The sequence below is a fragment of the Schistocerca nitens genome, chromosome 1 (assembly GCF_023898315.1).
Source record: "Schistocerca nitens isolate TAMUIC-IGC-003100 chromosome 1, iqSchNite1.1, whole genome shotgun sequence".
In the NCBI taxonomy this organism is placed as follows: domain Eukaryota; kingdom Metazoa; phylum Arthropoda; class Insecta; order Orthoptera; family Acrididae; genus Schistocerca; species Schistocerca nitens.
This window is the reverse complement of record NC_064614.1, coordinates 1099371022-1099383385: the sequence shown is the minus strand read 5'-3', so window position 1 is coordinate 1099383385 and position 12364 is coordinate 1099371022. Positions and strand designations below refer to the sequence as shown.

Sequence of the window (12364 nt, the reverse complement as noted above, 5' to 3'; positions counted from 1 at the left end):
TAGTTCCTCAGTTTCCACACTATACTCAGTCTTCTTGTATCACGGATGGTGACTCACAACCTCACTTTCGTCTTTTGGTGCTGGGCAAAGCGAACTGACGTGATGCTGCCTTGACGTAATGCCCGTTCGTTTCGCTCTTCGGTGATAAGAGTCCAGTTTATTCCAAGCATCAAATGCAAATTGTTGTGGTGTCTAAAAACGCCTGCACCAAATCCACAGCACGGATGAAGGAAATGTGTCTGTACTAGCGATATGACGAAATTCGTAAGCTATAGGACGAATTACGGGCAACCCCACGCCGTCGCGGGGTAACGTGACCATGGTATTAATGTATGTTGACAATAGAAAATCAACTCTGCGAATCTGAATGCTCACTCCAGAGATACGGGATGTATCAAAAAGAATCATCGCGATTTTAAAAAAATCGTAACTATTACGTTATTTCAGATATGTGCGTGAACAACGTATTGTTGGTAAGAGCAAACACCTGAGTTGTACAAGGTTCCCGCTAGGTAGCAGCAGTGAGCACCAACTTCAGTTCTAGTAAAAATGGTGTCGGGCCAACAGAAAACGTTTTGTGTTCTACATTTGCGCAGTGAGGGTCTGTAATAACTGTTTAGTGTGACTTTTTGTTACATATGATGTGGATACTCCTAAGCACAGAGTATTGGGCGAGGACAAGAACAACCCTGAGAAAAACGTTGTTTGTGTAAAGGCAAATCGCTGGGACATCTCTGAGTGTCTGACACAGACGTCGAATGCATTCGCCATAGTTTTACAAGGAGTCTGCAGAAATTCGTTCGCCCTGCAGCTCGATTATTTCTTGTGGGGGTTTATAAAAGACTCTGTTTACGTGGCTCCATTACCAACAACAATGAATGAACTGAGACGTCGCAAAACAGCAGCTGGGGACGCTGTTAAGACATGCTCGCCGCAGTGTGATAAAATTTGAATACCGCAATGACATATGCCGTGCATCTCAAGGGCGGGGGGTATATTGAGCACCAACAAAAAAATGTAAAAAAAAACTTTTTGAGTTTCCCGTTCATCAAAAAACAAAGAACAAAGTTTATTGTATATGTTTTAGTTTCAGAAATATAGACGTGCCAGATCGGATGATTCGTTTTGATACACGCTGTATTTCTACTCTGTTATAAACGTCAGGAGGGTAGCGGAAAGAAGCTGTCACTCTTTCCTAGTTTCTCGGTTCGCGGCACTTACACAGTTCTCGAGTGACAAGATTCATGTACCTAAGAGGAGCGATATTCCCCTTCACCTCTTTTTCACCCAGCCCCCACCCCCCCCTCTTTCCAGACGGAAAGCAGTTAAAAATAAGCACACAAACGTTGCATGCGAAGGAATTACATTGTCCTGGAGACAAAAAAAATGGTTAAAATGGCTCTGAGCACTATGGGACTTAACATCTCTGGTCATCAGTCCCCTAGAACTTAGAACTACTTAAACCTAACTAACCTAAGGACATCACACACACCCATGCCCGAGGCAGGATTCGAACCTGCGACCGTAGCAGCAGCGCGGTTCCGGACTGAAGCACCTAGAACCGCTCGGCCACAACGGCCAGCAGGTGATACTGGAATAGCACCGTAGCTTTGTATGTAATAGGCATTGGAGTAGGGTATTCAGTGCAGATATGTTAATCATAGAACATCTGACCAGTACGAAGGAGACCCACGTTAAAGTCCTGGCTCAAATGGCTCTGAGCACCATGGGACTCAACTGCTGTGGTCATAAGTCCCCTAGAACTTAGAACTACTTAAACCTAACTAACCTAAGGACAGCACACAACACCCAGCCATCACGAGGCAGAGAAAATCCCTGACCCCGCCGGGAATCGAACCCGGGAACCCGGGCGTGGGAAGCGAGAACGCTACCGCACGACCACGAGATGCGGGCTAAAGTCCTGGCCTTAGCACACATTTTAATTCGTTACTTCAGCTTCTATGCGTATCGAAGCTGCATGCGATGTTACGAGTCTCAAAATATGACTGTACCAGCGTTTGCAGTGTTATCCCACTGGAAGGGCGTCCTCTCTGGGTCTCTGGAGTTCCCGAGAGTGACGTTATCGTGGCAGCCTTGAGGGTCGTGGGCCACGTCGCACGTCATGTTGTAGTTGTCCTCCATGCCGATCTCCTCTCCGTTGTAGGTGACCGCGGTTCCAGGTAGCAGCGTCACCAGCATGTTCATCCCGTCCACCAGCTCTGGGCTGTACCGGCTGGCCACGCGGTGCTGGTCGTGGTTGCCGATCTGGAAAGATACCCATGCCACGTGCAGTGCCCTTATGTTTTTTATGTACTACCTATGAAAAAAGAGTCCAGTTTAATTTAGAGACACACATCACATTCACCTACAATGAAAATGGTTTTCATCAAACGACTGAGAATTTGGGACAGCGAAAACTGAACTACTAATGAAGATGTAATACAAGGGGATAGTCCACCTGCGAAACAGAAACTAAAGTATAATAAGGTGCGCCCTAACTACAGCACACAAGAGCGGATTATAGGGAAAATCCAAAATAAATGCTTCTTATCAGTGCATTTTTTTCTCATTATCGTATTGTTTCAATGAAGGTATAGTGTTGTGTCCCTATGGAGGGAACTGTACTACTGAAGTTCCTCCTTCGGCCACCTGTTGTAGAATACAGTCGATGTCCGCTCTTAGCATAAGGCTTCTGATTTGTGACTGGATGAGGAGTAAGCTAAGATGGCCTCTGGACAACAATAACATTAATTCTGCAGAACAAGGTTCGAAATAAAAGGGCCAGATATTGTCTGATCCAGAACATACACAACACATCACGCCATATCAAATACACAATCACACAAAAAAAAGGAGGAAGAAGAAGAAGTTGCACTACAAAGCAATTATCCTAATTTGACGGAAATCGGTAGATGTCATATTAAATTTCAGACAAACAAATTACTAAAATTTTAGAAAAAAGTTTGATAACTTATTCAAAAGAAAGAGTTTCACAAATTGAGCAAGTTAATAACGCCTTGGTCCTCCTCTGGCCCTTAAGCAGCAGTTGTTCGGCTTGTTATTGATTGATACAGCGGTTGGATATCCTGCTGAGGGATATCGTGCCAAATCCTGTCCAGCTGGCGCGTTAGATCGTCAAAATTCCGAGCTAGCTGAAGGACTTTGCCCATAATGCTCCAGACGTTCTCAATTGCGGACAGGTCTGGCGACCTTTCTGGGCAAGGTAGGGTTTCACAAGCACGAAGACAACCATTGTCTTGCTGAAATGTAAGCCCAGGACGGCTTTCTATGAAGGGCAACAAAGCGGGGCGTAGAATATCATCGACATATGGCTGTGTGTAAGGATGACAACCAATGGGGTCCTGCTAGGAAATGAAATGGCACCGCAGACCATCGCTCCTGGTCGTCAAGCGACAGTCAAGTTGGTACTCTACTCTAGTCAACGACATTCCTGGCAGAAGACATGCCTGAAGACACCCTCGACAGTTGTGGAATACCAACTTGACTGTCGTCTGCGATACGGTCTGACAACATTTCATTTCATAGCAGGACTCCTTCGCTGTCACTCGCAGCACCCTTACAACACAGCAACATGTCAACGATATGCTATGCCCCATTTAGGTGCCCTTCATGGCAAGTTCAAATGGTTCAAATGACTCTGAGCACTATGGGACTCAACATCTACGGTCATCAGTCCCCTGGAACTTAGAACTACTTAAACCTAACTAACCTAAGGACATCACACAACACCCAGTCATCACGAGGGAGAGAAAATCCCTGACCCCGCCGGTAATCGAACCCGGGAACCCGGGCGCGGGGGCCGGCCGCGGTGGCCTCGCGATTCTAGGCGCGCAGTCCGGAACCGTGCGACTGCTACGGTCGCAGGTTCGAATCCTGCCTCGGGCATGGATGTGTGTGATGTCCTTAGGTTAGGTTTAAGTAGTTCTAAGTTCTGGGGGACTGATAACCACAGCAGTTGAGTCCCATAGTGCTCAGAGCCATTTTTTGAACCGGGCGCGGGAAGCGAGAACGCTACCGCACGACCACGAGCTGCGGACTTCATGGCAAGTCATCTTGGGCTTGCCTTCAGGGAGATAATGACCTCTCGCACAAAGCGAGAGTTTCTACTGCATATCTTCATGCTTTCCAAACACTACCTTGGACAGCAAAGTCGCCGGGTCTCTCCCTAATTGAGAATGTTTGTAGCATTATGGGTAGAGCCTCTCAACCAATGCGGGATTTTGATGATCCAACGCACCAGTTTGGCAGTATTTGGCACACTATTCCTCAGGAGGACATCCAACACCTCTATCAATCAATGCCACGGCGAATAGCTGCTTGAATAAGGGCCAGAGGTGCTCCAACACGTCACTGGCTTGCTCGATTTGTGAAGCTCTTTCTCTTGAATAAATCATCTAATTTTTCTGAAACTGTAATCATTTGTTTGTTTGTACATGCACATCACAGCTATGGATTTCCGTCCCAGCAGGTAACTCCTTCGTGGTGCATCTTTTTTGTCTTAGAGTGTACATTATGAGACAGTCAAATGTTTAATTTTCATGTCTCTTCAAATAATTACATAAGGTATCCCAACATTTTGCCAGATCAGATCAACGAAGATCGCAAAATGGAAAAAAAGAAACACATCACAATGCTTTAAGGAGGCAGTATTATACGGCACAATGCTCTTAGTAGTGAAATTGGAGAAGAACGCAATTAAGAATTCGGCCTTCGGATTCTGGGAAGGACAGAGCAAAGGTACCCACAGAAACAACTGATTCGCGGTTTCTAGTCTCCGTTTGCAGCTAGTGTTGGTTACCTGGCAATGTTTCACTAGATGTTTGGCAGTCTGCTAAGACCGGACAGGAAATCATCTACCCTCTCGAATAAGAAACGACTTGCAACCTTATACCAAATTACATATTTTGCCACGATTCCTACCAATAAAGTGAAGGTCTAAATATAACATCTATATAAAAGGGCTAAACAGTGGTGGCTAAAGACGCTACAAGCACATATAACAACAGTCTGACTCGCATTCACCCACTCAGAGATACTGCAACCTGCAAAACTCACTCACACCAATTCATCTTTCTGGTGACATTCACTTACTTTCAATTAAATAATAATCCACGGAGAAGAATGGTTGGTCAGCAAGTAAATGCCAAACTCGTCTGCTAAAAACAGGCTGTATTGTTGAGGTTTAAGTTGGTGTACGAAGGTGGAACTGACAAGTCATAGGATACCTCCTAATATCACGTCGGGTCTCCTTTCGCCCGGCGTAGTGCAGTAACTCGACGTGGCATTGGCTCAGCAAGTCGGTGCAGGCCCTTGCAGAAATTTCATCCCTACTGCGTCGATAATTGTGAAAGTGAAGCCAGTGCAGACATGTGCACGAACTGACCCATCGGTTATGTTCGATGAGATTCCCGTCGGGGGATTTGGGTGGCCAAATCACTCGCTCAAACTGTCCACCCGCCATCTGTGACCGAGCGGTTCTAGGCGCTTCAGTCCGGAACCACGCGGCTGCTACGGTCGCAGGTTCGAATCCCGGATGTGTGTGATGGTTTAAGTATTTCTAAGTTCTAGGGGACTGATGACCTCAGATGTTAAGTCCCGACTGTTCAAGCTGGTGGAGGCTCTGTAATGGTGTGGGGCGTGAGCAGTTAAGAGTGATATGGGACCCCCGATACGTCTAGATACGTCTCTGACAGGTAACACGTATGCAAGCCTCCAGTCTGATCACCTGCATTCTTTCATGTCCACTGTGCATTCCGACGACTTGCCCAATTCCAACAGGACAATGCGACACCCCACATGTCCAGAACTGTTACAGAGTGGCTTCAGGAACCCTCTTCCGAGTTTAAACACTGTCGCTGGCCACCAACCCCCCAGACATGATCATTATTGAGCATATCTGGGATGCCTTGCAACATCCTGTTCAGAAGGGATCTCCACCCCCTCGTACGGATTTATGGACAGCTCTGCAGGATTCATGGTGTCACTTCCCTCCAGCACTACTTCAGACATTAATCGAGTCCATGCCACGTCATACAGCGGCACTTCTGCGTTCTCGCGAGGGCCCTACACGATATTAGGCAGGTGTATCAATTTCTTTTGGAGATTGAGATAAAGAGGAATCGAGAAGAATGTAGATGTCATCTTGTGCTCGCCAATACTTGTGATCAAAAGTATCCAGGCACCCGCAAAAACATACGATTTTTTATTAGGTGCATTTTGCCGCCACCTGCTGCCAGTTATTCTACACTCCTGCAAATGGAAAAAAGAACACATTGACACCGGTGTGTCAGACCCACCATACTTGCTCCGGACACTGCGAGAGGGCTGTACAAGCAATGATCACACGCACGGCACAGCGGACACACCAGGAACCGCGGTGTTGGCCGTCGAATGGCGCTAGCTGCGCAGCATTTGTGCACCGCCGCCGTCAGTGTCAGCCAGTTTGCCGTGGCATACGGAGCTCCATCGCAGTCTTTAACACTGGTAGCATGCCGCGACAGCGTGGACGTGAACCGTATGTGCAGTTGACGGACTTTGAGCGAGGGCGTATAGTGGGCATGCGGGAGGCCGGGTGGACGTACCGCCGAATTGCTCAACACGTGGGGCGTGAGGTCTCCACAGTACATCGATGTTGTCGCCAGTGGTCGGCGGAAGGTGCACGTGCCCGTCGACCTGGGACCGGACCGCAGCGACGCACGGATGCACGCCAAGACCGTAGGATCCTACGCAGTGCCGTAGGGGACCGCACCGCCACTTCCCAGCAAATTAGGGACACTGTTGCTCCTGGGGTATCGGCGAGGACCATTCGCAACCGTCTCCATGAAGCTGGGCTACGGTCCCGCACACCGTTAGGCCGTCTTCCGCTCACGCCCCAACATCGTGCAGCCCGCCTCCAGTGGTGTCGCGACAGGCGTGAATGGAGGGACGAATGGAGACGTGTCATCTTCAGCGATGAGAGTCGCTTCTGCCTTGGTGCCAATGATGGTCGTCTGCGTGTTTGGCGCCGTGCAGGTGAGCGCCACAATCAGGACTGCATACGACCGAGGCACACAGGGCCAACACCCGGCATCATGGTGTGGGGAGCGATCTCCTACACTGGCCGTACACCACTGGTGATCGTCGAGGGGACACTGAATAGTGCACGGTACATCCAAACCGTCATCGAACCCATCGTTCTACCATTCCTAGACCGGCAAGGGAACTTGCTGTTCCAACAGGACAATGCACGTCCGCATGTATCCCGTGCCACCTAACGTGCTCTAGAAGGTGTAAGTCAACTACCCTGGCCAGCAAGATCTCCGGATCTGTCCCCCATTGAGCATGTTTGGGACTGGATGAAGCGTCGTCTCAGGCGGACGGCACGTCCAGCACGAACGCTGGTCCAACTGAGGCGCCAGGTGGAAATGGCATGGCAAGCCGTTCCACAGGACTACATCCAGCATCTCTACGATCGTCTCCATGGCAGAATAGCAGCCTGCATTGCTGCGAAAGGTGGATATACACTGTACTAGTGCCGACATTGTGCATGCTCTGTTGCCTGTGTCTATGTGCCTGTGGTTCTGTCAGTGTGATCATGTGATGTATCTGACCCCAGGAATGTGTCAATAAAGTTTCCCCTTCCTGGGACAATGAATTCACGGTGTTCTTATTTCAATTTCCAGGAGTGTATATCAGCGACCTCAGTAGTCATTAGACATCGTGAGAGAGCAGAACGGGGCACTCCGCGGAACTCACGGACGTCGGACATCGAACGTGGTCAGTTGATTGACTGTCACTTGTGTCATACGTCTGTACGCGAGATTTCCACACCGATCAACATACCTAGGTAACTGTTTCCGATGTGGTAGTGAAGTGGAAACGTGAAGGGAGACGTACACCACAAACGCGTACAAGCTGACCTCGTCTGTTGCCTGACAAAGACCACCGATAGTTGAAGAGGGTCGTAGTGTGTAATAGGCAGACATCTATGCAGACTATCACACAGGGATTCCAAACTGTATCAGGATCCACTTCAAGTACTATGACAGTTAGGCGGGAGATGAGAAAACTTGGATTTCATGATAGAGTGCTGCTCATAAGCCACATACCACGCCGGTAAATGCCAAACGACGCCTGCACGGAGTCCTGACCTGAATCCTATTGCACACCTTTGGGATGTTTTAGAAAGCCGACTTCGTGCCAGGCCTTTCCGACCAACATCGATACCTCTCCTCAGTGCAGTACACCGTGAAGAACGGGCTGCCATTCCCCAAGAAACCTTCCAGCACCTGATTGCACGTATGCGTGCGAGAGTGGAATCTGTCATCAAGGCTAAGGGTGGGCCAACACCGTACTGAATTCCAGTATTACCGATGGAGGCGCCAGGAACTTGTAAGTCATTTACAGCCAGGTATCCGGATACTTTTAATCACATAGTGTACACGCATGCCTGATGGAACACACATGCTGACGTTCCACGCCTGTACGAAATACTTGAAATTAGTTCCCTGACTACGAATTCCTTATATAAGACGTGTTAGATAGTGTTGCGGGCATTAGATGATGAATTTAGTGGAATATGGTATAAGAATGTAGACACTGTGGCACACGAAAGTTTAGGTCGGTGTTGGAAGCGAGCACGGGTAGCCTCAGTTGTTAAAGCGACCGCTCGCGATAAGCGGGAAATTTTTGTTCGAATTCTGGGGTGCCACGAATTTTCATGTGTTACTATTGCGTAGTAAGATTTATACCTAATACAGCTGAAGTTAAAGAATCGGCAGTCAGCGAATTAATTTCAAAGTGTGTCTCCTACACTTCTAGGATATGGGCGAGTCCATTCCTAAGACCGAATGGGTGCCCTTCACTCAAAATTAGGGATGGGGAAAACCGACCGGTTAGAACCGATACCGGTATTTTCGATCTGAAAAGTCGGTGTTTTTCGGTATTCGTTTGGTGTCACTTATAACAAATGGTTTTTCTAATTTTTTTTACAAATAACCGAATAAAAACCGAAATATCAATTAGCCATAGGAGCAGTGCTTAAATTTTTCGTTTTTAAATAAACCTTTTTTTCTTAAAAAAAAAAGTGATCACTGCAGTTTTAATTAGAATGACGACACAAACGAGCAACATACACATGGAATAAGAATTTGTACAGCGCTGCTCAGACAATAATATCCATGTTGTCGTGTGTCGTGACTTCAGATACGCATCTACATGCAGCGTGCAAGACTGGCCCCCACCTTGTCTATACGACAACTTCTTGCTGTCCTTCTCAGACATTCGTTGTATTGCAGAATGGCATCAACCCTAGTCAGGAAATATTTTTACGATGTGACGTAGCAAAGCCGTAAAGTGCTTCATTTGTTTTAATAGATCAAAGATTTGTCTACCATTTCTGTGAAATAACAAAAGAAAGAAGAAATTATGGTAACAGTAATATAGTAAAAACTTAACAATTTCTTCAATGTATATAATAAGAATAGAAAGTAGTTGATCAGCTGCCTGTGTCTACATAATATGCCTTTATCTACTTGTAGCTCTTGGAAACGGACAAATTAACACCAAAAACAGAGTTCTTAGTCTTCAGTTTTCACCCTCTAGCACTCACTATCCGCGGTGTCCAAATAGTGGCATGACCCCAGATGTGCAACTTGAATTTTCGGCAGAGTTTCAAAGAATTAGAATCAACTGTAAGATATTAGTGACTTTTTGCAGGATTCAGCCACGCATCACTTTTCGGGAAAAGCAGCGAACGATTGACGGACACTCTTTTATTTGAGTATTTAATTTAACATTTTTATTCTATGTATCTTGAAACTGAGAGAGTCAAAATTTTTCAAGATTTGTTCGATTTCTACGTTTATTACAGGAAATAATGGGAATAAAAATCAAAAATCGGTTATTTCAGGACCAGTTTTAACAGTTAGGTCAAATTTGTTGGGGAAAAAACGATACAATCGACAATCAGTAAACGCTATGCCTACGCAAAATTCATCTTACTTTTCTATTTACCGGAATTGTATCCATGTGCCCATCTTCTAGAACGTTCCAAAAGACACATGATACAACTTGACACTCACGCCAGTGTCATTTTTGCTCTCTCGGCCGTTCCTCCCTTGCGCCTTCCGGAACAATAGCAAACATGGCTATCTTATTTGACTTCTGTTACGTCGGTTCCTTCAAAATTCCATCGAAGAGAGCCCTAAATTCGATTCCTAAGTATATTGCGTCAGTGGACTGGAAATTTTCCACTTAATATTTTGAAACCCAATAGACAATATTTTATTATTTAACTATCTTACGATATTACGGCCGCCGGCCGCGGTGGTTGTGCGGTTCTAGCGCTGCAGTCCGGAACCGCGGGACTGCTACGGTCGCAGGTTCGAATCCTGCCTCTGGCATGGATGTGTGTGATGTCCTTAGGTTAGTTAGGTTTAAGTAGTTCTAAGTTCTAGGGGACTGATGACCTAAGATGTTAAGTCCCATAGTGCTCAGAGCCATTTGAACCATATTACGGCCGGCCGCTGTGGCCGAGCGGTTCTAGGCGCTTCAGTCCGGAACCGCGCTGCTACTATGGTCGCAGGTTCGAATCCTGCCTCGGGCGTGGATGTGTGTGATGTCCTTAGGTTAATTAGGTTTAAGTAGTTCTAAGTTCTAAGGGACTGATAACCTCAGATGGTAAGTCCCATAGTGCTCAGAGCCATTTGAACCATTTGAACGATATTACGTGATATCAGTCGACGATGGCCTTGGTCATGGAAATGAAATTTCACTGTTACGTCTCAGACTCTGGGAACCAGTACGACTGATACGAAGAATATTTTCCGAAAAGAAGTTAAGCGGACGTGAAAGTCGAGCACCTTTGGGCGGCGACCTGCGCGTGTTCAGAGCAACTGTATCACAACACCAACAACATCAGACGAGGTACCAGAATGAGGAAGAACAATACTCGCATGTTTCCTTTTATCTCTTAAACGCTGCAACGAAATAGCAGTTTTTAGGGAACAGAGTCTACTTTCACGATCAAGCTACATAATGGTATCCCAGGCCGTGCCCAAAGCTTTTCTGTTATCACAAAAACGCAAGAATGTCGCCCTTTATTTTTCCCAACCGCCAAGACTGTCGTGACGATGTATAGTTGCAGTGTACCACATAAAGCATTCCTTGTACCGGCTGTCTGTCATCTCAATAGAATTAATGATATCTCAAGCAGAATTTAATACCGGGAAATAGTTATACGGCGTTGCCAGGGTAAATGGAGATTTATTTTGTGTCTCTTTCTGCTCTCGATCTCAGAGACTAGACAGTAAGATAGTGTTTAAAAACCTTGTGAAATTTTAACAACAAATTTTATTTTCGTTCGTAGCCTAAGCGATTAAGTAATCTGAGATGAGTCATTACTCATAAACAATCAATTTTCTGCTCTTTTAGTTGTCAGTAGTGTAGTGTTACAATTTTTAAAGAACATTGGCGATAATTTGTCTTGTTGGATTCGGTTTGTAATGTAGTAAAGTCTAACTGGGGTTGACAATTTAGTCGACTCACACATTTCATTTTTAAAATTCTGTCTTTATTTTTATTTCGTTGTGCCTGATTTTGTTTCATGTGCTATTCAGCCATTTGTCAAATTAGGACAGGTGTACTGCACAAAAATGTTAAAAACCAACATGTTTCACGAACAGTGGGAATGGCAGTTGATACACCAAAGAGCTGGAATAGGCTAGGTAGGAACTGGTATCTGCGTGCCGGATAAAACTACACTCACGCGCACAGAGCTAACAAGGGAACCTCCCCATCGCATCCCCCCTCAGATTTAGTTATAAGTTGGCACAGTGGATAGGCCTTGAAAAACTGAACACAGATCAATCGAGAAAACAGGAAGAAGTTGTGTGGAACTATGAAAAAAATAGGCAAAATATACAAACTGAGTAGTCCATGTGCAAGATATGCAACATCAGGGACAACCTAAGCTCAAGAGCGCCGTGGTCTTGTGGTTAGCGTGAGCAGCTCCGAAACGAAAGGTCCTTGGTTCAAGTCTTCCTTTGAGTGAATATTTTAATTTTTTTATTTTCAGACAATTATGTAACGCACATGCCGTCACCAGTGTCGTATAGAATATATCAGAAGTGTTTTCCTGTGGAGGAATCGGTTGACCTATGACCTTGCGATCTAATGTTATCGGTTCCCATTGGAGAGGCACGTCCTTTCGTCTACTAATCGCACGGTTTTGCGGTGCGGTCGCAAAACACAGACACTAAACTTATTACAGTGAACAGAGATGTCAGTGAACGAACGGACAGATCATAACTTTGCGAAAAAAAAGAAGTAATTTTTTCACTCGAGGGAAGACTTGAACTAAGAA

The 12364-nt window shown here is 46.0% G+C and overlaps 1 protein-coding gene across 1 annotated transcript in view; it reads right to left on the bottom strand.

The window, feature by feature from the left end:
- LOC126230763 (uncharacterized) overlaps window positions 1–12364 on the bottom strand; it is a 436134-nt gene that overhangs the window by 352051 nt on the left and 71719 nt on the right. Inside the window, exon 7 of the mRNA XM_049942407.1 lies at window positions 2013–2265. Within this exon, the coding sequence (XP_049798364.1) occupies window positions 2013–2265 (253 nt within the window). The remainder of the gene's footprint in view (window positions 1–2012; window positions 2266–12364) is intronic.